General features: G+C 46.7%; 1 protein-coding gene across 1 annotated transcript; it reads left to right on the forward strand.

The window, feature by feature from the left end:
* The first annotated feature begins 21,420 nt into the window (after positions 1-21,420).
* Positions 21,421-23,019, forward strand: Znf648 (zinc finger protein 648). Its single transcript, XM_052200998.1, has one exon. The coding sequence runs from the start codon at positions 21,421-21,423 to the stop codon at positions 23,017-23,019; it is 1,599 nt and encodes a 532-aa protein (XP_052056958.1).
* The last annotated feature ends 2,800 nt before the right edge of the window (positions 23,020-25,819 follow it).

The following is a 25,819-nucleotide window of genomic DNA, read 5'->3' on the forward strand; positions in this document are numbered from 1 at the left end:
CTTGTTTACCCATCACTTGTCTCTGGTTCAAGTTAGCAAGCATTTATGGACCACCTGATAGGAGCTAAGCCCGGACACAGAGAGAATGGTGAGAATCCAGACTCGCACATACAGGGTTCAGAAGTCAGAGAAATGAATGAATAGGAGCAAGTTCTACCTGAAGTGTCACCTGAAGATAAACTGGTGTTAAGATACGTGAATAATGGGAAAGAAAATTCCAGGCCAAAAAAAATACAAGCAAAATTGGATATGACATTTCTAATATGGAAAATAATTGTTTTGTTTTTGATCTTCTTTGTTGCTCTCAAAGGATGGACTATAAATATTTCCTTTTAATTTCTGGGCAAGTTTAAGGATCAAGTAAGAAGCAGAAGGAGCTTCTCAGTTGCTGATCCTTAGGAGGGTCCATGTTTACTGTGAAAGGGCAGGAAGGATGCTTGTATCGGTGGGAACTGCATCGTGACTGGAGGAAGCTGGAGGCAGAAGATGTGTCTTCCGGAGAGTCCTCCAGGACAGCACAAGAAGAGGAGTCTAGATTACTACCCACACGGGCCCTGCATACCCCAAGAGAAGCATTAGAACTCCAGAGGGAAATGGATTCCCTCACAATGAATGTCAAGCCTTGCATGATTTTTGGGTTCCAAGGATGGCAGAGGTATGCTGGAGCCAACAAACTCACAACTGGCAAATCAAGAGAACCCAGATGTGACCCTGGCTCAGGGTCTTAGAAAGGACGCAAGAACCTTGGCATATCTCTAGAGTCCAAGAAACACAGGTTCAAATCAAGATATCCTAAGAACTTAGTGTTCTTGCAAACCCAGGATTTGCACCAGATTTGTGCAAGTCATGATGTGAGTAAGGTCAGAGCAGGGCCTCTGTTCTGAGGAAAGTTACAAGAGTAACACAGTCGTGAGAGTGTCACCCACCTGGCCTTGGCTTAGTCTCTGGTGACAGGATGATGTACACTGAGAGGTACAACCTCTCAGTCAATAGGGACATATTTAATGTGTGACAGAAGAGCTGAGGGATGGACTCCTGAGTCTGTTAAAGAGTCCAGAAAAGTCTTCAAAACTTTGGAAGACAGAAAGACGCAGAAAAGTAGTGGAGGTCACAGTGCCTAGGTGATGCAGAATGTTTGCAAAGTGCAAGAGTGCCTGGATTATGGCACAGACATGGCCTGGATTGGATGGGGGCTTAAAGGGAGAAAGGGCATGGCCAAGGCAGGAGGTTGATGGGATGGGGTCAGAGTTCTACTCTCTGTCGGAGATTGAACACCGAGAAAGAAAGATTATCAACCATACCTAGACTTCTAGAGTTTTGTCTTTGCTAGATGCTCTCTGGAAATCCTCAGGGGCTGTGTCCTCATCATTGAATGGCAGGGAAACACACCATGGGGTATGTTCCTATTGATAGAATGTGCAGGTGCAGTGAGGAAGGTACACAGGGATCCATGGCTACCTCTACATCTACACACATGATATTGTGGGCTACAACACGTTTGCTACTGGCCAAAGAAAACTTCTAGTGAGACCTCTGCTGGTCAGGCCAGTGGCAGCTGAGAGCGGGCAGCCACCTTTCCATAACCCACTGCCTGCAGAGCTTCGTTCCTGAGGCCCCAGGCCTGGTCAGGAGCTAGGAGTATGCAAGCAATGGAGTTGTCTGGTCACTGACGCTTCCCATCCTCATGTGTGTTTTAATAGAATAGCACTTAATCTTACTTAACCTAGAAAGAACCAGATTTAGAAGCAATATAAGTATCAGCAAGCCCAGGGACTCTGGAATCAGATGACAAGAGTGTGAATATTTGCTTTACGACTTATTAGCTTTGTGGCAGAGAAAATGACTTAGCCTGTGCCTTCTGCTTCCTCTTATAGAGGTGCAGGCAATTACCTCTGTGTGTAAGGGTGTGAGCTGAGCAGCTGGTAGCACCTAACTCATGTGGAGAAAAGTCATTGTGCAAGGCTTTGGGGTGCAGGGCTTTGGGGAATGCTATTTTGTTGTATAAACCTGGGGAGAAGCTTGAAAGCCTTTTGTCTGGCAGGAGACTGGGAAAGTTCTTAAACGGCTAGTTAATTATTTTTCTTCACTCCAACTCTGGCATTGGAAAATGGACAGGGCATACCAATTGCAGAGGTGGCTTAAAAAAAATTGTCTGAGTGGTGGGCGGGAGGCCAATAGCTCAGGACATTCTGTAGCTCGAGAGGTTCTGGAAACCTGGCCAGATTTTCCCCCAGAGAGCATTTAGATTTGCTTTATGTTCCAGAAGGTCATGTTGATCTGAGGCTAAACATGAGATTGAGAGCAAGTCTGGTGCTATTTTTAGTATACCAGTTATACACCTTCTGAAGCTAAAAACCACCCCTGGATGCCTCCGCACTTAGTTCCAATATGTCTCAGACACCTTGGTATGCCCCTCAGGTCTTGCCTGGGTGCCCCTGTTAGTAAGAGCCATCCTTGTGGTTCTCACTGCTAGCCATCCAGAAAGCTTCACCCCTGCCCGAAATGTAGAGATTTAAGTAGCTGGGCCACAGGATTTGGTTTGAGAGGTTCAAAGGGTAGTAGGAAGGGCTGATGTATGTCACAGAGGACATCTGTTCTCTTCTGGCTTTTACTGAACACGACTCTCTTCTGCACCTTCTCTAATAGTGACATGTCTTGCACATCTCTCCTGTAATAGGCAGAGAAGGTACCTCCCATGCAGTGCTGATCATTCTCTCTGTTTCAATACCTAGTGTTGGGCCAGAGGATAGCTGAGTGGGGTAAAGCTCTGGCCAACCATGTTGACAGGTTCAGCCCCTGGACAGAAAGTCGGATGCAGTGGCATGCACTCTTGATCCCAACTTTCCTACTGTGAGATGGGAGGCAGAGGCAGGAGAATCATCCAGAAGCTCATGAGCTAGCCTGGAGTACGCAGCCTGGAGGCAGAAACAAGAGAGGCCCAGGCTCAGTGAGGTGGAAGGAAGGTAAGAATAAACTTCCAAAATGTATCCTCTGACCTCCACACATGCGTGTACGATCCTTCACGTGCTCACACGGCTTGTGCACACACAAATGATCATAACTAAAATCACAGTTCGGCTTTGAATGCCAAACAGCCTGCGTTATTTACTGTCTCTCGGTGTCGTTTTCCACGGATTCCCAATTATTTCCTCTCATCCATTTATTTAGCTCTCTTGTATTTGTGCAGCAAAGCTCAGTCTTTTGTAAACCCAATTCTGTTGCTCCCCCCCCATGCTTGCACCCACATAGCTAACCTTGGCTAAAGGAAAACACACATTCTTCTTAGCTGATCTAACTTTAACTCACAATCACTAACCTCAAGTGGGCCATTTATGCGGTCTGGCGATCTCCAGACCACTCATTCTGCTACATGAATATTAAATGTCCTTTTGATCTTTAGACTCCCACACCTTCTTTCCCACTGACCACCTTGAACCTACTTCATTAATAGGAAGTAGCCCTCACAAGCAAACGTTCTCAGTCTTACTCTCATCTACCCACACACCCGCCTGGTGTCTAGCTTCCTGCCCTTTCCTCCTGACACTGTACTCTCTTGGACTGCCTGCCTCTCTTGTCACTGACTGCCTGTGCAGAGGACACTCCATTTCAAGAGCCTGGATCTCGTTCTTTACCTTTTCCTTGAGAGTACCACCCCATGCCCCTGTTCTTACAGTAGAGTACCTGAGTGATTGACTACAATCCCTCTCCTCTCTTGAGTCTGCCCCAATCGGGTTTGATCCTTTGTGGCTAGATGATTGACAGTTCAGAAGCCTCATTAACATAGATTCTTAGCAACTATCTTAGGGTTTCCATTGCTGTGAACAGACACCATGACCAAGGCAAGTATTATGAAGGACAACATTTAATTGGGGCTGGCTTATAGATTCAGAGGTTCAGTCCAGTATCATCAAGGCAGGAACATGGCAGCATCCAGGCAGGCATGGTGCAGGAGGAGCTGAGAGTTCTGCATCTTCATCTGAAGGCTGCTAGCAGAATACTGGTTTCCAGTGATGAAGGTCTTAAAGCCCATGCCCACAGTGACACACCTATTTCAACAAGGCCACACCTTCTAATAGCTCCACTCCCTGGGCTGAACATATACAAACCATCACAGCAACATTTGACACAGCAGACCATGCCTTTCAAGACCACTTTCTTCTCTTGATCTTCAGGACATCGCCTCTTCTGATCTCTTTTCAAACCCTTTTGCTCATGTCTTTTTGGCTCTTTTGATGAATGTTTCTTGTTTCCTTTATTCACATTTGACTGGCCCATGGTTAAGATCTTGAATTTCTTTATCAATGGGATAGAATCGATGACCCACAGATAACCTCACACTCTTAGAGACATGTGATTTTTGGACAAAGGCCAAGAATGCATGTTGGAGAAAAGATATCATCTTTAACAGATGGCGCTGGTCAAACTGGATAGGTGTGTATATAAAAGAATGAAACTAGATCATCATCTCCCACTCTGCACACAGCCAACTCCAAACAAAACAATGGCCTCAGCACAAGACCAGACATCCCGAGGCTGATAGAGGAGAACGTAGGCGATGCACTCCAATGTGTCTTCGAAAGAAGACATACAAATGGCTGAAAATATTTTTTTTAAATGTTCAGTGTCCTTAACTGTCATAGATTTTTTTTTTTGAGATTTCATCTTACTCCAGTCAGAATGGCTATGATCAATACAACAAACAACAAAAATGCTAGCCTGGATATAGGGAAAGGGCACAATTATCCACCGTTAGAGGACTGAAAAACAGTATAGCAACTATGGAGATCAAGGTGAACCTTACTCCAAAAAGCCAGAAACAAGTCCTACATTATCCAGCTGTACCCCTCCTGGCCATATCCACAAAGATCTCTATATCCTGTTACAGAGGATCTTGCTAATCCATCGTCACTGCTGGTCTGGTCAACAATATCTGGGAAATGGAAATAACCTAGCTGCCCATCAGTAAATGAATCAATAATGGAAATGTGGTGCATATACACAATGGAATATTATTCATCTGTAAGTACAACTTAAATTATAAGATTTTTCAGGTAAATAGAAGAAGCTAAAAAGTAGCCATTCTGAGTAACCCAGACCTAGAAAGACAAATGCCACATGTTCCCCCTTCCAGCTTTGAATCTTTATGTGTGTGTGTGTGTGTGTGTGTGTGTGTGTGTTTAAATGGGAACAACCATAAAAGGCAGGAAACTAGTGTTGGCCTACAGGATTGGTGTCAGGAGCCATTTTGCCTGCTTCTGAGAAAGCCTGCCTGCCAGGCAGAGTCAAGGCAGGTCAGGGTCTGCTGGAACCAAGAGGGGATACATTTGAAGCTCAAGGCAGGAGGCTGTGTGTTCTGTTAATCTTGATGGAAGGAACAGGGAAGCCTCTGGATGAGAACAGATATCCAATGAACGTCATCCACTGTTTCCCACGGCACTATATAGTATATAAAGGCTGTGGGAAATACATCTGGGACTGGTGTGGCATAGACCTGCAGCCCTCCCGATTTCTTTTGTCTCTGAGTCTTCTTTTCCATCTTTTCTATAAGACCGGTGCAAAGTAGGACTTTAAGGAGAGGTAGATAGACCGCAGGGAATATGAAAGGGGGAAAGGAATAATGGAAGAGCTTAGTGGGGTGAAAGATTGATCGGAGCAGGTGAAGTGGGGAGTATGGATGGATGACTAACACTAAAGACCTTTGAAGAAGCTTCCTAAAACACACACACACACACACACACACACACACAAACACAAAGTGGCTTGAATGGAACTGTCCTATAACAGGGGCACAATGGCTCCCCCCAGATGCAATGGTTGTCATATTGAGATCCCGGTGAGATATAGGCGACGTCTTTTGGAGTCGATGGTCAGCGGGGCTCTGTGGAGCAGGCTACTGTCCTTTACTTACCTAAAGAACTTGATGATAAGCTCCTGCTGCCGAAGACACCACATACCCGAGACATAGGGTGTGGGAAAGCGAAGCTGCTCCTGGCCTGGGAGCTTCATCCCTATTGGCTAACTTTCATGGTACTAGAAAATTCTATAGACAGTACCTGGGTTGGGGGGTATCAAATGTCTTCCCAGCTGTGATGCGTGTGAGTTATAATGACTGGCCTGGCAAACTGGACCCGGGGCCTTTGGTTTTCCCGTTCTCATGGAGCACTCTTCTCTCTCTAGAGTGCTGTGCCTCACTTCCTCTCCTCCTCTGGCTTGTTGCCTCAGAGACCCTCCTCTTCATCCTCTGCCTGCTCTCACCCCTTTCTCCTGTTCCTTCCACACTCCCTTGCTGCATTCTTCCTTATAGCACCGCGTGGGTTTTATCACCCTCTCTCGGACTGTTTAGTCTCCTTTTGATCCTGGCTATCTATCTATCTATCTATCTATCTATCTATCTATCTATCTATCTATCTATCCTGTCTGTCTGTCTGTCTATCTATCTATCTATCTATCTATCTATCTATCTATCTTCTATCTATCTATCCTATCTTTCTGTCTATCTATCTGTCTATCTATCTATCTATCTATCTATCTATCTATCTATCTATCTAGTCTATCTATCTATCTATCTATCTAATCTATCTATCTATCTATCTATCTATCTATCTATCTATCTATCTATCTATGTATCTACCTATCTTCTATCTATCTATCCTATCTGTCTATCTGTCTATCTGTCTATCTATCTATCTATCTATCTATCATCTATCTATCTATCTATCTATCTATCTATCTATCTATCTATCTATCCTGTCTGTCTGTCTATTTATTTATCTATCTATCTATCTATCTATCTATCTATCTATCTGTCTGTCTGTCTGTCTATCTATCTATCTATCTATCTATCTATCTATCTATCTATCTATTATCCACCACTGTATCCCCACACTCTGAAACAGTTCATAGCAAGTTTTCAATAGATATTTGTTGAATGAATTCATGACCTTAAAACAAGATCACTTGTTATTGCAATAGAGAAAATCCTAACCAGGCCAGGACTCTTATGTGCTGATTCATGAGAGAGGAGGGTGAGAGAAAGCACAGAGGAAGGATGACTCCTAAATTTAAGTCAACTTGATTGTTGATGGTGACATTTATTTGAGGTAGCAATGTCTGGGAGAGGAGCAGGTTTGGGAAATTCAGTTTTTGGATGGTTAAGTTTAGGATGTTAATGAGTTTAGTAGGCAGTGGAATGTACAAATTTAGAACCCAGAGATGTATATTTGGTAGTTTTTAGAATAGAGACAGAATTTAAGGCCGTGGGTATGGATGAGATAATGTAGAAAGAGTGTAAAGAGAAATGAGAGGAGAGAGGGAAGGGAAGAGAAGGAGGGAAGGAGGGAAGGGAGTCAGAGGAAGGAGGAGAGGAAAGGGGAGGGGAAGGGCAGGAAGGAAGAGAGAGGAAGAAGGGAAAGGAGAGGAGTGCTTAGGACAAACTCCAGCAGACACAGACATTTAGAGCTACAGAGTGGTAGAGAAGGAAGGGAGGAAAGCATAATTTTGGACAGGGAGGTCAAGGAAGGGAAGGGTTTTCAGAAGGGAGGGGGTGCGCACTCGGTGGAGGCTGAGAGCCTGAGCAGGGAACCGAAAAAGAATCTTCTGGAGGCTGCCATATGGAGCTCATTTCCGTGGAAATGAGTAAATGGGGTGGGGGAGGGGCGGCGGACGCATGTTTAGCGGGATCCTTGTACTGAGAAGCAGCACTAAGGCTTTTAGCCATGGCAATGGCCCCGCCTCTCCTCCAGGCTGACTGGTGTGGTGAGAGCCTGTAGGTGGGACTCCTGGGTTCAGAGGTCATGTTCACATGGTGCTATGCTGTCCGGGATCTTCCGCCCAAGAGTACCGGCTGCGTGGATCTGGACAGGGAATGTGGTCAGCAGACAGCCTCCACCTGTCGGCTCTCTTCAGGGCCTGTCTCACCTCAGAGAGGTGCCTTCCAGGATCGCGTTCTCTGCATGCTCCCCGTCTCTCCCAACTTGCATTCTGGATGATTCTCGCCTCTCCGCCTATACTGAGCCCTCTAGCCAGCAAAGCTTTTTGCTATAAAACTTCTTGCCAGGGTTGTCTGAGGCTTATCCTGCTAACCTTCCTCTTGCCACATCTTTCCTTCAGAAACACTGGTCTCTCCCTGATGTCTTCTACCCAAATTTGTGGCTGCTTCCTATGACATATCTAACCAGAGACAGAAGTCCGCCTCTCCAACTATAGCGCAGTAGATCCTATACTGTCGTTACTGTGGGGCCTGCCTGCTATGACCATCAATCAAAGCCAACACTGTTGGTCTAGTGAACAACCAAGCTAGAGAGAGGACTGGACAGGCCTATTCTGCTAGCAATTGTTAGACCACATGTGGCCAGACACTACCTTTAGTTTGGGGGCCACATGTGGAAAGCCCCACAGACTCCATTAACTGCTGAGTGGAATCAGGAGACATAGACTCTATCTTCTTTCCTTATCTGTGGTACTTCATGTGTTCTCTCTCCTTCCCCACACAGCTGTTACATGTTGAGCTTTTGCCCTGTACCAAGCGAGCTCACTGCTGTGGTGTGAGGCCGGATGTGGCCTCAGTTCACCCTGGCCAGGAGAACCCACATGTTCAGAGAAGTCCAGCATCAGAAAAGGAAATTTCTTTCAAGAAATCTGGCTTCATACCCACAGCCAGAGCAGGCTGACGAGAGGCCCTCTCCGGTAATGTGCCAGCGGCGCGCAGTTGAGAGAGGAAGAAGGAGGTGTGTTTTTATGGAAACCTCAGTCGCCTCTCCTTCTCTCCTGTGAATTGCTTCTGTGTTCAGGCAGCCGACTTAGACAGCTGTGAGGAGAGGCTTGTGGGCGAGATGGGGGCCTTGGAAAGAAAAGGTCCCTTGTACCCTTGCCAGTGTCTGTAGGTGGTGTGACCTGGGAAGACTGAAGAGCCAGGAGCTTTCTCAGCTGCAGTGACAGAAGCCAAAATCCCAGTGGTGGTGTTCTTGTGTGCCACAGGGGGAGCCTGAGTATCGGGAGTCAGGAGGTGACAGCCTGGTCTGGAGCACAGCCTGCTTTTCCACCTCCCACAGGCAGCAAGGGGAGAGGGCCAACTCTACTAGAGGTCCAGGCAAGAGGTGAAGCCAGCTCAACATAGTGCCTTAGGTGGCAGACCAGGCCAGGGACATCCGCATGGCCTTTGGTGGTAACACAGGTCTGGGACAACATAGAGTTTGCTATAGGCTGCCACAGGACCACAGACTCAGACATGGCCCCTGGCAACAGCCTGTTATTGGATGCTCAAGTAGCAGTGCATCAGCCTGCTTGCTTCCTTATACACACAGACCATAAGCTCAGGGGTAGCACCAGCTTCAATGGATTGGACCCTCCCATATAAGTCACTTATTAAGAAAATGTCCCACAGGCGTCCCTTCCCTAATCTTATAGAGTCATTATAGAGTCATTTCCTTAATTGGAATTCCCTCCTCACAACTCTAGCTTATGTCAAGTTTAAACACACACACACACACACACACACACACACACACACAGGCAAAACAAAGAAAGACAGAAAGAACCAAGACATGTAACTGCCACATTCCCTGTCCTATGTAGGTTCTGTCTGGTAGTTTGGCAAACACTGACATAATGAAGGTGAACAAATATTGGGTGAATGAATCAATGCATGATGGAGCAAACACATGAACATGTGTATTCTAACATCTGGAAAACAGAGATAGATAATTTCTAAAATCTCATTTAGAATTCTGACATTTGATTTCTCTTTATCATTTTCATTATACTCCAGGACTGTAGAAATTCACAAATAAAGAGATTCCTGTGGACACGGGGATCAGAATGTTCTATTTCGATTTGTCTACCAATTAAAGCTATGTAGCATCTTCTGTCCTCCCCAGATCTCTCCTCCCTGAGTCTGGAAAGATCAGCAAAGGCCTTTTCAGAGGAGCTGAAAGTATAGTAGACTTACAAATGTTTCTTTGTGGTATTTTTTTCTTTTGTCTTCTGCAAGGTCCTAAAACTGATGTATTAGTTATTATTCTGCTGCTGTGATAAAACACCTTATAGAGGAAAGAATTTATTTGGGGCTTCCATTTCCAGACAGTTAGAGTCTATGTGGGCAGAGTCTGGGTAGAAATGGCGACTGGAGTAGTAGTTGAGAGCTTACATCTAAAATCCCAAATAGGATGCAGAGAGGATGCACTGGAAACGGTGCAGCCTTTTGAAAACTCAAACCCTGACCCAGTGACATACTTTCTTCAGCAAAACCACACCTCCTAGTTCTCCCTAAACCAGACAGGGTTACCAACTGGAGGCCAAGTATTCAAATGTCTGAGACTTATGTGGGCATCTCAAAGGACCTTGGCTGAGGGGGGATGTGAATAAAAGAGGCCTGGCATCTCTGTGACCAGGAAAGGTGTGCTATTCCTTGGACCAAGGACAAGTTACATCAATTCAAAAGAGACCGTGATTATTTGGTCTCTTCCTTTTTTCTTGATAACCATCCATTGCTTGTAGCTAATTCTCTCATACTCATGGGCTAGGGTCTTTAGACATTCTTAGGACGACCACTGCCGTGCAACATGGGTCTCGAGGGATTTAAAGAAGGCTGGTCTTGCCAGGTGGTGACAGCACACATCCTTAATCCTAGCACTTTGGAGGCAGAGGTGGATCTCTGAGTTGGATGTATGGTCTACATAGTGAGGCTGTCCACAACAGCCAGGGCTACACCAAAAGATCCTGCTTGGAAAATTCCAAAAACAACCAACCAAACAACCCGAAAGAAAGGAAGAAAGAAAGAAGGATGGAAAGAAAAAAGGCAGACAGACAAAGCTATTTCTTCTTGAAATTTACCCAAAGAGTTCTAGATGATTCACAGGGTTAAGTCCTCAGAGAACACAAGGAAGAGGTGTCAGTGGCAGCCAGAAGTAGGGGGGGGGGTCCCTGTATGTGCACTGAAGATGTCCACTCTAAGTTATGTTGTTATTAATGTTTATTGGGAGTAAAGACAAGGTTTACCTGTTAGGTTCCAGGGTGAGCATGCTGGGCTACCTTACTATACAGAGGCAAGCATGACTGGGGTAGGGAAAAGAAGGCTTTAAGCTGGGTACTGCTCTAAAGGAGCTACTGGAGGAGCTGACACATGAAGCCCTTTAATACTTGGAATCTTATCTAGAGAACCAACCTCCCACCCCATCATTAATTGCCACATATGCCACATCCAGTGGAAAAAAGACAACATTTTTAACAAATGGTGCTGGATCAACTGGAGGTCAACATGTAGAAAAAAGCAAATTGACCCATTCTTATCTCCTTGTACAAAGCTCAAGTCAAGTGGATCAAGGACCTCCACATAAAACCAGACACACTGAAGCTTATAGAGGAGGAAGTGGGGAAGAGCCTTGAACACATGGGCACAGGGGGAAATTTCCTGGAAAAGAAAAAAAAATAAACAATGGCTTATGCTCTAAGAACAAGAATCAACAAATGTTGGGAGGTGAGCTGTGCATACGTAGCCTGGTCCCAGGTCGAGCCCAGACGTTGAACCCCAGTGACCTGGTTGGTGGCTTCTGCCTACATGGGACATTGCCTACATGGGACAGAAGGAGTTCAGTCAGGACCCCTGGGCAAAGAGGACGCAACACCAGGGAGTTTCTTCCTTCTATGGTTTATTCGGGATACCTTGAATTAAGCTTATTTCTTCTTTTCTTCTTTTGGCGGCCCCGGGCTCTCTGCCAGCCTGACCTTATAAAGCCTAGATAGCCTCATCTGCCCAGGGAGATAACCAGCCATTTCCTCATAGGTGAGCTAAGTGAGTTCTTCATTAGCATGTAAGTGAGATAAGGAATACAGCACACTGCGCATGTACTCAAGTGATTTACCACCAGGGAGCTGCAGGTGGCCAGCACCATCTTGTAACAGAGAAGAACAAAGGGTGGCTCACTACAGGCTCCTGTCAGTTTTAGCCCCCTCCCTCGCAGGAGAGGTGTGTGGCTATCAGTCAAGCCTTCTCACATGTAAATAAGATTTCCCCAAACTTTCAGTCCAAGCCAGTGAGAAGTACCTGCTGTCAAACCCTGAATCAGCCCCAAAACTGTATATAAACCCTATCCTGAATCCTATAGACTATTATTAAAAGTGTATGAGAACTTCTTCGTCATCTGAGAGCTTCTGTTATAAGAGCTGTAACACTTGGGAAGAGGTCTGCTTTCCCAAAACACCACCAGCTGCTCTGCTGCACTCTTCCCTGGCTAGGTGGCATCTCATCTGCCCGCCAGACGGGACTGAAGTGGAACCAGCTGCATCAGGAGAGGCAATTTCCCTACCCCCTGTTCCCCCCTCCCCATGCTCCCCTCCTCTTCCCTTTGCCAGAACTCTCTCACCTTGCCAGGTCTCTGCCCCAGGTACACAGGCCCATAGACAAATGGTACCTCATAAAATTGCAAAGCTTCTGTAAGGCAAAGGACACTCAATAGGACAAAATGACAACAGACTGGGAAAAGATATTTACCAATCTTATATCCGATAGAGGGCTAATATTTAATATATACAAAGAACTCAAGAAATTAGATCCCAGAGAATCAAATAACCCTATTAAAAATGGGGTACAGAGCTAAACAGAGAATTCTCAACTGAGAAAACTTGAATTACTGAGAAGCACCTAAAGAAATGTTCAATATCCTTAGTTATCAGGGAAATGCAAATCAAAACAACCCTGAGATTCCACCTCACACCAGTCAGAATGGCTAAAATGAAAAACTCGGGTGATATCAAATGCTGGAGAGGATGTGGAGAAAGAGGAACAGTCCTCCACTGCTGGTAAGTGGATTGCAAGATGGTACAACCACTCTGGAGATCAGTTTAGCAGTTCCTCAGAAAATTAGACATACTACTACCTGAGGACCCAGCTATACCACTCCTGGGCATATACCTAGAAGATGCTCAAACAGGTAAGAAGGACACATGCTCCACTATGTTCTCAGCAGCCTTATTTATACTAGCCAGAAACTGGAAAGAACCCAGATGTCCTTCAACAGAAGAATGGATACAGAAAATGTGGCATCTTTACACAATGGAGTACTACTCAGCTATTAAAAACAATGAATTCATGAAATTCTTAGGATGGAACTAGAAAATATCATCCTGAGTAAGGTAACATAATCACAAAAGAACACACATGGTATTCACTCACTGGTAAGTGGATATTAGCCCAAAAGCTCAGAGTAAACAAGATACAATTCACAGACCACATGAAGCTCAAGAAGTAGGAAGACCAAAGTATGAATACGTCAGTTTTTCTGAGAAATGGAACAAAATACTCCCAGGAGCAATTATGGAGATAAAGTGTAGAGCAGAGACTGAAGGAAAGGTCATCCAGAGACTGTCCTACCTGGGGATTCATTTTATAAACAGTCATCAAGCCCTGACACTATAGTGGATGCCAAGAAATGCTTGTCGAAAGAAGCCTGATACGGCAGTCCCCTGAGAGGCCCTTTCAGAGCATTACAAATACAGAGGCGGATGTTTGCAGGCAACCATTGCATTGAGTGTGGGGGTCCCCAATGGAGGAGCTAGAGAAAGGACTAAAGGGGCTGAAGGGGTTTGCAACGTCATAGGAAGAACAAAATATTAAGCAACCAAATTCCTCAGAGCTTCCAGGGACCAAGCCATCAACCAAGGGGTACACATGGCTCCAGCTGCACATGTAGCAGAGGAATGCCTTGTCAGGGATCAATGGGAGGAGAGTTCCTTGGTCCTATGAAGGCTCAATAGATGCCCCAGTGTAGGGAAATTGAGGGAGGGTAGGTGGGAGTGGGTTGGGTGGAGGAACACCCTCATAGAAGCAGGGGGAAGGGGGATGGGATAGGGGTTTTCTGGGAGAGGGGGAAACTTGGAAAGGGAATAACATTTGAAATATAAATAAAGAATACATTCAATTAAAAAAAAAGAAAGAAAAAAAAGAAAAATCATGAGGCCTGGGTAGGATGGACCCTACTCAGTCAAATTACAAATGTGAGATACCATACTGTGCCTTCATGAAGGTTTCTGTTTGTTTGTTTGCTTTTGTTTGATATAGGGTTTCTCTGTATAGCCATGGCTGTCCTAGAACTCTCTTTGTAGATAGACTAGGCTGGCCTCAAACTCAGCAATTCACCTGCCTCTGCCTCCCAGTGCTGGGATTAGAGGTGTGCATCACCACAGCCCGGCTGGTAAAGGTGTTCTTATTCCTATTTTACAGCTGAAAAGTCTGAGGATTGAAAAAGTTAAATATATCGACAAAACAAATGAAACTGAGGTTTAAAGCCAAGTCTTTCTAATTCAAAACTATGATGAATCCTCTTAGGTCTGCAGGTTTTTTTTCTTTTCCTGTGCATATACCCTTACTAATGAGCTTTATTGTCTACTATAATAATATTTAGATAATCTTGAACATGTGTAGGATACTCAAGTGGATCCATGAATCTTTTCTAAGGGTGATAAAGGGCCAGGGAATAATGTATCAAGTGTTCCTAGGGTTTGAGAACAGCCGGAGTCCTGTGCTGGCCTCAGAATACAGAGAACTTGAGGACGCAATCCTGGCTTCAAAGCTATAGCTAAAACTCAGGACCTTGTAAGGCAGTACAATCTCGACCTGCATCCAGGCATAACACTAGTTCATGAGCTCAACCAAGAGCCTCAGCATCCTTGAAGGTGAGGAGACATGTGCCTCTTTTCCATCAGTGCCACTCACCTGCACTCACCCAGCCTGTGGGGCTGACAGGCAGCACTGAACTCTGCCACTGAACCTCTTAGGAGGCCAATGCCCCATCCCAACCCTCTGCTTCAGGCTTCTCCCTCAATGGCTCCTTTCTTCCCTCTTCCCAGACAAGCAGGCAGGTCCTAATTTGCACCACTGCCAAGTTGGACAGTTTGTGGGGCTCGGAGTGGGGGATGCCAGATTTTAAAGGAGACCTGCAAACAGAAATTAAGACAATACACCCCTTGTTTGTATACATGAAGTACTGAATAGAATTAGTTTCCAAAAGTATTTATTTATTTATTTACTTATTTACTTACTTATTGTGTATGCTTTTTGTATGTGTTTTTGTATGTGTTTACATAGGGATAAGTGTGTGCATATACACATGGAGGCCAAGGTTCAAAACTGATTGTCTTCTTCAATTGCTTCTCTACATTGACTTTTTTTCAGTATCTCTCAGTGGCCTGCAATTTGCCAGTTAGGCTAAACTGGCTGGCCATAAAACCCAAGCTGATCCCCTGTCTCTGCCTCCTCAGCATCTGGATTACAGATGCTCAGCTATATCGGGCTTTTTATGTGGATGTTGCGGATCCAAAGTCACATGACTAGCATTTTACCAACTGATCCATCTCCACAGCTTCCAGAAGTTCTTAAAAGAAGGGTAGAGCGTGGTCTAGGCCAACCCTCCATGCCTTATAGCCCTCAGAGGAAGCTCATGGAGATGAAATGAAATGGTGAAGGTTCTTGTGATTCCCAAAGTGGGCAAAGGATCCAGGATACAAGATATTCTAGAGTTCAGTTCTCAGGACTCCCAGACCCCCTGTGTGCAGGCCATTAGGATTTTGAAGAATCTCAGGCAGAAAAGATGAAAACATTTGGCTCAGGCAGCACAGCAGGGCAGAAACTCAGGGACGTAAGGGGCTTGCTTACCTCATGATGAGGCAGCGTTCGGGCCACTTCAGATCCTGTTTATCCCAAGGATACCATCCCAAAGATGGTAATGATGCCAACATATCCCAAAAACCAAAGAGGAGTCTGGGAAATTTCACACGGAGATCTCATGGCATGTGGAAATTAGTCAGTGGTTGTACTTTCCTGAAAGAGAGACAGAAACACAAAGAGTTCAGGTTACTGAGAATGGGTTAGATGGGCAGAAGTCATGTCAGTCAAGTGCAGGGACAAGGATATCTTCCAGGGTAGTGACTGCCAAGGCCACACACACAGTCACATGGCTCTGGGTATAGGAACTACAGGTTTCCAGGGGGACATGAATCAGAAACCAGGCAGAGGCCATGGTTAACAGTGGCGATCCTGGTTAGGGCTATAGCTCCAGCAGAAGAGTACATATTTAGCATGAGCAAGGGCAGGTCTAATCCCCGATGCGACTCAGTAGTTAAGAGCACTAGTTGCTCTTATAGAGGAAGCAGTTTTGGTTCCTGGCACCCACATGGATGCTTCCAACCATCTGCAAGCATCCCAGGGGATCTGATGACCTCTTCTAACATCCGAGGGCACCAGGCATGCTTGTGATGGTGTACAAACATAAATGCAGGGAAAACACTCAAGTACATTAAAACAAATAAATCTTTAAAAATATTTTTGCAAAGAAAAAGACTAAAAATCCTGATATCTTGACTTTATAATGAATGTGTGATTTTGGAGAAGATACTCCAGTGGGCTGAGACTCAGAGTTCACAAACTTTAATGAGGTCACTGATAGCGACCACTCCAAGGGAATGGGGTGACAATTAGTTGAGATGCTAGAGTGTGGTATTAACATAAGTTGAATGTTGGAATTAGAGCTTGGTGGTGATCTGTCACACACAGCCCAGCTCCAGCAGTCAACTCCTTAGTCCTTTTCACAAATCAACAAGCAGTTCACTACTTCCCTATACATGCATCTAAATCCCGAAGCCCGAACGATATGGGCACTTGAGATACTTTGGACTTTGGACCCCGTTTGAACTAGAAGAATATGAGGCACATCTATACTTCATGCCTCCTGCCTCTGAAGTCATGCCTGCAAAACATCAAGGAGCAGAGAATAATCCACTCTCTGGATCACACCCAGAGAAGTGTTGTTGGGTGCCAATGTTCCTACCAGAATTGTAGCACTAACAAGGACCATAAGGGAAATAGAGCCAGCGATGTTATCTAGGAAACCAGCAACGTCAGCATAGTGATGAAAGCAGCTAACCAGCCTTCCTCCATGTCCCCTTCTCTGTCCTCTTCTCTTTCCTCCAACACCAGACTAGAACTCCCTGTGCAATGCAGGTTAACTTCACACTTGAGATGCACCTGCCTCCTCCTCTGAGGGCTGGAATCACAGGTGCACTTCACCACGCATCATTTGCCAGCTATTTTAATTGTGTACTTAACTATGTCCCAGACATACTGCTGGCCTCTTACCATGTTATTATTGACTTAATCTTTTTTCCAAGCCCACCATGATGGTGATAGCACTCTTTAGATGAGGAGCCGAGGGACGCAGATATTTAATAGCTTGCCCAAGGTCAGCCTAGTGGGTGGTAAAATCCAAATCCAGACCTAGAACCTTCCTGTTGACCAGCATTAATTTTGGCCACATAGTGACATCACAGGTAGCATATTCCAAATTACTATGTCCTAAGCATCTCTTTAATAAAAGAATATTGGGTATGAGGGGTTTTGTGTGTTTGATTGATTGGATTTTTTTATTTTTGTATATTAGTTTTGAGTGCCCATAATTCAGAACTACTGAGCCTTGCATCTTGGGTCAACCCTTTCTTCCCAATAGACCCTCATGGGAATCAGTGCTGCGAGATGGAGAAAGAGCCAGAGCAGTCTTGGAATCTGTACCATTAACCATGTCCCTGTACTTCATGCACTAGCTAAACTGCCATGAACATTTCTTGAGCCAATAATTCTATCAATAAAAGAATTTGGGGACTGCTCCCCAAGCCCGTTGAACCCACAGCTCTGTATAGGTAGGTACTAGATAGGGGAGAGGTGGCTATTAGAGTAGGGTGGGAGGTAGGTCCTAGAGGGAGGGAGAGGGCGTGTCCCAGGGGGAGGGAGAAGGTGAGGCCTAGAATAGGGAGGGAGAAGGCTGGCCTTGGGATAAGGGAGAGGGCGTGTCTTAGAGGGAGGGAGAGGGCATGTCTTAGGATAAGGGAGAGGGCATGTCTTAGAGGGAGGGAGAGGGCATGTCTTAGGATAAGGGAGAGGGCGTGTCTTAGAGGGAGGGAGAAGGTGGACACTAGAATAGGGATGAAGTGGGGGTTAGACTGAGGAAGGGATGTTATGGGTTTTTTTCCTGAAATGTTTCCCCGGAAAATGACATGAAATCTGAGGTTCACGAGCGCAGCAGGGCAGGAGTGAAGAAGAATGGCTTGCTCTGTGAGAGGAAGGAGTGAGTACACACAGGAGGCCCAGGGCCACCTGCAGGAGGACTGAGAGGCCTCTGAGCAGGGAGTGGAAGGGAGGAGAGCCAGCTGTGGCAGGAAGGGAAGGCGGGAACTGAGGGAGCCTGAGGTTCAGCCCAGTTCAGGCAGAGAGAGGGCAGCCCCACTGTATTTCCCAGGCTGCTCTGTGGATGTAGGTAAGAAGGTTGAATGTATTACATTGGCCCCACCTCCCCAGCCTCTCTCTGAAGCTGCTGCACTGGACAGGAAAGAAAGGGTGAGATACAGAGACATCGTCTCTGCTCGCAGGAAACTCTGGTTCCAGTAGCTGAGAGGGGTGACAGCCTGGGCAGGGTGCTCCACACCTTCGTCGTTGCCTGCGTCTGTGTTTTTCAGGTAAGCAACTGTTTATGTGGAAGCCAGAAGTCAGGGGAAAGGAGCTAAGCAGAGGAGGAGGAGGAGGAGGAGGAGGAGGAGGAGGAGGAGGAGGAGGAGGAGGAGGAGGAGGAGGAGGAGGAGGAGAAGGAGGAGGAAGGAGGAGGAGGAGGAGGAGGAGGAGGAGGAGGAAGGAGAGGAGGAGGAGGGGGAGGAGGGAGAGGAGGAGGAGGGGGTGAGGGGAGGGGAGACTGGTAAAAGCTGGAAGGGGTGCAGGGCGAGGAGCAGGAGCTGATGCAGGGGCAGGAACAAGCCCCAGGCCAGGCTTCTGAAGCACATCTGGGTATGGAGTGGGAGAACTGGGGCGTGCACCAGGTCTCCGGCTGGCTGATGATTGTGGATGAAGTTCAGGAAAGCGCAGTGTTCTCATGGCCGCAGAACCAGTACATCTGGAGAGAAGATCCAGACACAGCACCTTCCTTTTCAGTGTTCCTCTTCCTGACAAGGTAAATTTGTGTAGACTTTGCCAGATAACCATACCCGGAGTTCCTGATCTCCTCTTAGCCTTCTTCCTGGATGAGAAAGAGCAAAAGTCTTCAACTGTTCTGGAAGGGAGAAGATAGGGTGACTGTATTTAGTGGGAATACGGCTTACCAAAGAAAGGATTCTCTGTCAGGAAAGGCAATCTGCCACGTGAGTTCTGAGACAGGTAAACTCGCAGAACCAAGCTCGGTGCTCCGAGGAGACTTACCTATGGCTCAGAGGACAGAAACAAGGCTATGACAACAGGGCACATATAGGTGACACATAGATAAGGTGACTGTTCCACAGAATGGACCAAGAGGGATGGATATACACAGTATGCTGTCCCAGAGAGAGGATGAGACCTCAGGTATCTGTTTCCTACAGAGCCAGCATCCCTCTGTTCCCCAGCTGGGGCACTCCAGACCTGACCCAGCATGCTAATCATCAGGAGTTTGCTAGCAGTGCATCTACACACATGCACATAGTTGTTCTCCAAGATCCAAAATGCTGAAAATATTCCAGACTCGGTTCCTGGTGCAAACATACACCAGCCATACTCTGACATATTATGAGCCCAGTGTATCAGTAGAAATACCCCTGGGCTGCAGGACACAGAGGGACATGAAATGCTGAACACGGTCTGGTCTACAATATGTCTTCTCTTAATTCACAGCTTCTGATGCAAAGAAGGGAAGCTTCCTTGTGATCCACACACAGTCACTGGGCAGTAAGCAGGTACGAGTAGGATAGGACAGTTTAATAGGACAGGTACAGGACATACCAAGTACAAGAAGTCCCTCTCATCCCTGCTGAGGCAGGCATGGAAAGTGGTACGGACTAATCTTCCTGGGCACCATGCAGCAAGCATCCTCACTCTGCGTTGGCCTCTTTCTCCTGCAGAGGGCAATCTGGGTCAATGAGCACAGGGAGGAGAAATCGGTGCTGAGCCAGCAGCCAAGGTTCCTTGGCCCAGCAAACACAAGGGGCTTTGATGCAGCAGTTCTCCCTCTCCAGGATGCTGTGGCTGCCTTTGGCCTAAGCCCAGGGCAGGCCTTGCTCTGGAGGCCACAGCTAAGAGGTAGTAGGGCTTGGGGTTCAGCATACAGCCATGGAATTGAAGGAAAGGCCCTGAGCTGGTGTCTGTGAACTGGGTGGCCCTGGTCAGGCAAAAAAAAATCTCATTAAAGCTCAGGGTCCTGTCTGTAAGATGAAAGGAGATGCAGTAATAGCAGCCTCTATCTGGAGGGTCTCTGGAAGGAATAAGTGAAGATGTATCTGGGAAAGAACAGAAAACTGGGAAAGTCTGGACTTACTGCATCTGGCTGGCATCCTTAATATGTCCCCTCAAAACTAAAGCAAGACCACGGCACTGGCCAGTGACTAATTCCCATCCCTACCCCAAGGCCCTCAGTAGTTTCTCTCCTCAGAATCCATTCACTCACGCGCACATTTTTTGGTTAATTGACATTCTTCACTTTGTCTGCATCTTCAAGCTAAAGCAAAATTAAGTAGAAAATAACGCTCAGGTGCCTTCCATATTTTGTGCCTTGCTGTCCAAACTTTAAATCCATGCTTGTTGAATTGGGGAACATGGAGGTATGTGAGCCAGGGGGGTTCATACGACTCACTTAGGGAAAGGGTAAACATTGAAGCTCAAGATGAACATAGAGTGTGAATCCCCACGTGTGTTTAAAATGGAGCACTTTTGAGGTGAGCATCTCTTTGTCCCTGAGTGTCTCTGGTCACCTTCCATGGGAGTTAGGGCCTTTTGAGTCGTTGCAAAGATCATAAAGGCCTTGCTTAAGCAGACAGGTAGCTTGGAAACCTGTCTGCTGTCTTGTGTTATCACCCCAATTTTCTGGGGGACAGTTTTTTGCCTTCGGAAGAGGTGATCTACACTGCTCAGTGACTGGGAGGCAACCCGGATGCCCGGTACAGGATAACACACATTCGTCCTGGTGGTAGGGACATCAGGAGCTAACCTGGTTTTCCAATTGGAGGATACCATGAGTATCTGAGGTGTCTTAAAGCCTGTTTCTTACTGTTCCATCAAGCTCCCCAAGCCCAGAGAGCATCTGTTTTTCTAGTGTTTGAGGTGTAAACACCCAGCAAATCCCCCTACCTCCTGTGGTCTCTGACAGCGTTCTCTCTGGGATTCTAGCAAGCAAGATTTTCAAAGGCAAGATGGGTGACTTTGGCAGTTTCAGCAGAATCCAGAGCCCCCTTCATCCCATGATGCTCATAAAATGTACCTGGCATGGAAATCAGTAGAAACAGAGCTGTATATCCTCTGGCTATGAAGGAGATTAAGTATAAACAAACTCACAGTTGTTTGTCCTCCCCATCTCCCCTGCCCTTCTGCAGGAGCTGTGAGCCCAGCACAAGCTCTTTCTGGGAGGAGTAAGGCATAGAAGTGGCACTATGGCACAGGTGGACTCCCAGGATAGGTGGCCCAAGGTGCCCCTTGGCGGCATGATTCATGACACCCAGCTGTTGAGCATGAACTTGGAGAGTGAAGTAGAGGACGGGAGGGAGGGAGGCTCCCCGGTGACACAGAACAACCCTGACACTTTGCAGTTTGACACTCGGTCCTGCAAAGAGGAAGAGAACTGGTCTGATCACTTCAGTGCTGAGTATGTGGAGCAGAAACCTGGGGAGATGTCTGGGAAGACCAACAACTGGGGGGAAAAGGGATCAAGGATCACCCAGACTCAAGACTCCCCCAGATTACAGGAGGCTCTCAGTGCTCCTTCTAGAAGTTTCTTACACAAGGTTCAGACGCAGCCTCTTAGGAACTCTGTGGGCAAGAAGACAAGTAAGGACCCAGCCTCAGAAACCCTGAACAGCCTCTTGGACGGTGGAGGGTCTTTGGGGTCACAGAACAGCGCTGAGGCATCTTCCCTAGACAAGAACTCTCTGGAGCACTTTCCCAGGTCTGAAAGCACCCCAGCTCAGACTTCAACAATTCCTGCCAGCCTGGCAACAGAATTGGTAAAAGCACAGGGCAGTGGAAAAGTCCAGAGCCAGGTGGGCCCAGAAGGCAACAGGCAGGAAGAGGAGGGTCCCGATAGGTGTGTGCAGGTCAGGAGGGTCTTCCAGAAGTCCAGCAAACTTCAGGTCCCCGCGGAACATCATGGCGCCAAGCCCTACGTGTGCCAACTGTGTGGGAAGGCCTACTCCCATCGCAGCACGCTCCAGCAGCACCGGCGCCTACACACAGGCGAGCGGCCGTACCGGTGTCCCTTCTGCGACAAGGCGTACACCTGGTCCTCGGATCACCGCAAGCACATCCGCACCCACACTGGCGAGAAACCCTATGGGTGCCCGGACTGCGGGAGAGCTTTTGTGCGCTCCTCAGATCTGCGCAAACACCAGCGCAACATGCACAGCAACAACAAACCCTTCCCGTGCGCCCAGTGCGGCTTGACCTTCAACAGGCCACTGTCGCTGCTGCGCCACCAGCGCACGCACCTGGGCGCCAAGCCCTTCCGCTGCTCCTCCTGCGGCCGCGAGTTCTCCGTGGCCAGCCGCATGGTGGAGCATCAGCGCGTGCACTCGGGCGAGCGGCCCTTCCCCTGCTCAACCTGCGGCAAGTGCTTCACCAAGTCCTCCAACCTGCACGAGCACGAGACGCTGCACACCGGCCAGAGGCCCTTCAAGTGCGCCGACTGCGGGGTAACCTTCGCGCAGCCCTCGCGTCTCCTGCGTCACCAGCGCATCCACACCGGCGAGAGGCCATTTCCTTGCGCCGAGTGCGGCCAAGCCTTCGCCCGATCCTCTACCCTCAAGCGGCACCAGCAGATCCATTCTGGGGACAAGGACTTCCTCTGTGCGGAGTGCGGCAGGGCTTTCCGCATCGCATCCGAGCTGGCGCAGCACATCCGCATGCACAATGGGGAGAGGCCCTACCAGTGCGAGGGCTGCGGACAGACCTTCACCCGCTCCAACCACCTCCAAAGGCATCAAGCTAAACATGATACCTGCAAGAAGGAGCCTGTTCCTTCCTCTTCCGATGAGTGAGAGCACAGTAGGCTTGCAAACAAGGGAAGGGAAGACACCCTCGACTTCACATCCTAGTCTATCCTCAAAGCTATATTGCCAGCCAGGCTCACTGGTTATGCCCTCCGCTCCTTGGTTTCTGGCCGTGGGGTGGTCCCTGTACTTCGTGTATTCTGTGTGTTGAGAGAATATGTCATCTCCAGGATAGTGCCCAGATGTGCAATTTTACACGAGTCTCCTGATGCTCAGAGACTAAGGTAGAAAAAGAATAGAGGCTGGCCAATAGTCGGATTCCTCAGGTAAGTAGATTTCAGTCAAGGAGAAGGTATAGAATTCTGCGCTAGCACTAGGATTCCATGGGTACACTGATGAAAAAGGCCTGCTTTCTCCTTTCCTCAAAGCCGTATCAAGTACTGAGAAAGCCATCTTTAGAGAAAGAATCGTTTTTGATTTTTATATAAAGAATCCTCAGAAGTGATCCCCATGATGGGCTTTTCCAAAGAACAAAGCCGACCTCAGGGTAATGCAAACCAAGCCAGACATCCTAACGTGTCACTTGACTGCTAAAATGACTTTAACCTTGAGGGAATGTCTCTGTAGGTTGGCTTTGAAGTACAGCTGGCAAAAATGGGGGGTTGTGCTGCACCTGGGAGGCAGTAATTTCAGAAGTTGGGAACAGCCTCAGCATCCAGAGAAGAAACCCAGCCCTCTTACCCGAGGATGTGGTAACTGGACCTCACCTGGGTCTCACTCATGAAGTTCACAGGTGTCTCCTCTCTGCTGCTGCTTTTTACAGAAAAAGCAGGATTTGAACTTAAGCCACAAGTGTTATTTGGAGAGAAACAGTGAATTCCTTCAGATAATCCACAGCATGGTTCATTTAAATCTGCCCAGAATTCTGTGAAAGTCTTAACGCCTCATCATCACCCTCTAAAGAATATATTTAAAAAAAAAAATCTCCCCTCATGGTCATTCTTCAAAGTACTGACTCAGGCTCTGACTTATAAAATCAGTGGTTTGTGGCTTTGGACCTTGATGTCAGGAGTCTGTGACTCCGTAGAACATTTGATACTGACAGTCAAGTGACACTTATACGCCTTCCAAAATGGAAAAATTTCCATTTTCCAAGTTTTTTTTTAAAAAGATGCATTTATTGTGTGTGTATGTGTTGTATGCATGTGTGTATGGTGTGTGTGTGTTATATGCATGTGTGTGTGTGTGTGTGTGCGCGTGCACACACACGTGTGCGCATGTGAATGCTTGCTGGTCTAGATATCCCAGGCTACGTTCCTTATCTATTCAACAGAGCCTTTCAGTGGATATAAGGGAAGACAGGGTGGGGCAATTTTTCTTAAAAATGTGACTTGCTTATGTGACAGCTGGTGTAAGCCCACGCAGAATTGTCTTCTGCCAGTCTCCTCCTTATCTTTTGAGACAGGGTCTGTCACTGAATCTAGACTTCACCATGTCATCGAGGCTGGCTGTCCAACAAGCTCCCAGGGTCTGCCTGTCTCCATTTTCCCCCTCAGTTGTGGTTTGCCGGTGCATGCTGGCTGTTATGCGGGTGCTGGCGAGCTAAATTCATGTCATCATGCTTGTGTGGCTTTACCACCGAGCCACCTCTCCACTCCCCCATATATGAAATTCTCTCAGATTCCATCTGACTTGGACCCAGGGTGTGACTGCTAAATAGCATCCTCATGATACATGAGGCGAAAGAAAAGTAATACAGCTGTGCTTTGTTGGACACAAGCAAACTCTGTGAGCTACCAGCTTGAGGGTTTATATGCGAATTCCATTAGACATACCTGCATATCTAAAAGACAGAGTTGGTTTTAGGTCACCCTTCTCATTCACGAATCAAGTACCCTGAAGTTTGACTTCTGCAGCTGAGTGGTGGTGGAACGGGAGGATGGAGTCATCACAGCATCGGGCAAGATCTGTGGCTGACACAATTAAGCAGGCAGAGAAATCAGAAGAATTAATGTTTGACCACAAATAGAATAAAGACTAGCATGTAATCAGTAATTTTTGAAGACTGATTCTTCCTCTGTATTTTTTAGTGGTTGTTGGTATAATTTTTACCGGTTAAAATTTTTTGGTTTGGCTTTCTACTATCACAAGGTTTTAACTCAAGGATAATTCATACTACATCTTTATAAAGGTCAGATTGGTTATTGACCACTTCACTTGCTGAATCCTGGCTTTGGGCATCAAGACAGGGTTGCAGGGCAGTATCTGGGTATCACTTTCACATCTACATGCCTCTAAGGAAGCCAGAAAGACAGCATATGTTGGATATCTTTAGTATTCTATACTGTTTCTGAAATCTAAGGGGGTAGATTAACAGGCTAAAAAGAAATTCATGAATTGTTCAGACCTTTGGCATAAGCAAGTCATATTTTAAGAAAACTTGCCCCAACCAGGCTTCTCTTACAGTCACTGAAAGGGCCATGTTGAATAAGTAATGAATATCACCTGGGGTATCCAGACAGTAGATTGTAATAACAATTCAGGGAGCAGACACCAGAGAAATGAGAGAAGCCAACCAGTTATGGGGGAACTTGACACAAATTCTGCTGAGTGGAGTCTGACATTCCAAATTGCGACAAATTGAAATATCTTTGGGGAATAATCAGTGCTTGAAGACAGGTTACTCTGCTTGCATGGTTGCCTCAAAGTAAGATGGACCTTCTCCTCTCTACCAGTGGTTTCTATAAACATACTCTACCTCACAGTAGACAATCTAATATTATTTTATTATTCAAAGTTAGGGCTAGGGATTCTTTGTTATATTAAAGATTCTTTCTGGACTGATGCT

The sequence above is a fragment of the Apodemus sylvaticus genome, chromosome 12, assembly GCF_947179515.1.
Source record: "Apodemus sylvaticus chromosome 12, mApoSyl1.1, whole genome shotgun sequence".
NCBI lineage: Eukaryota > Metazoa > Chordata > Mammalia > Rodentia > Muridae > Apodemus > Apodemus sylvaticus.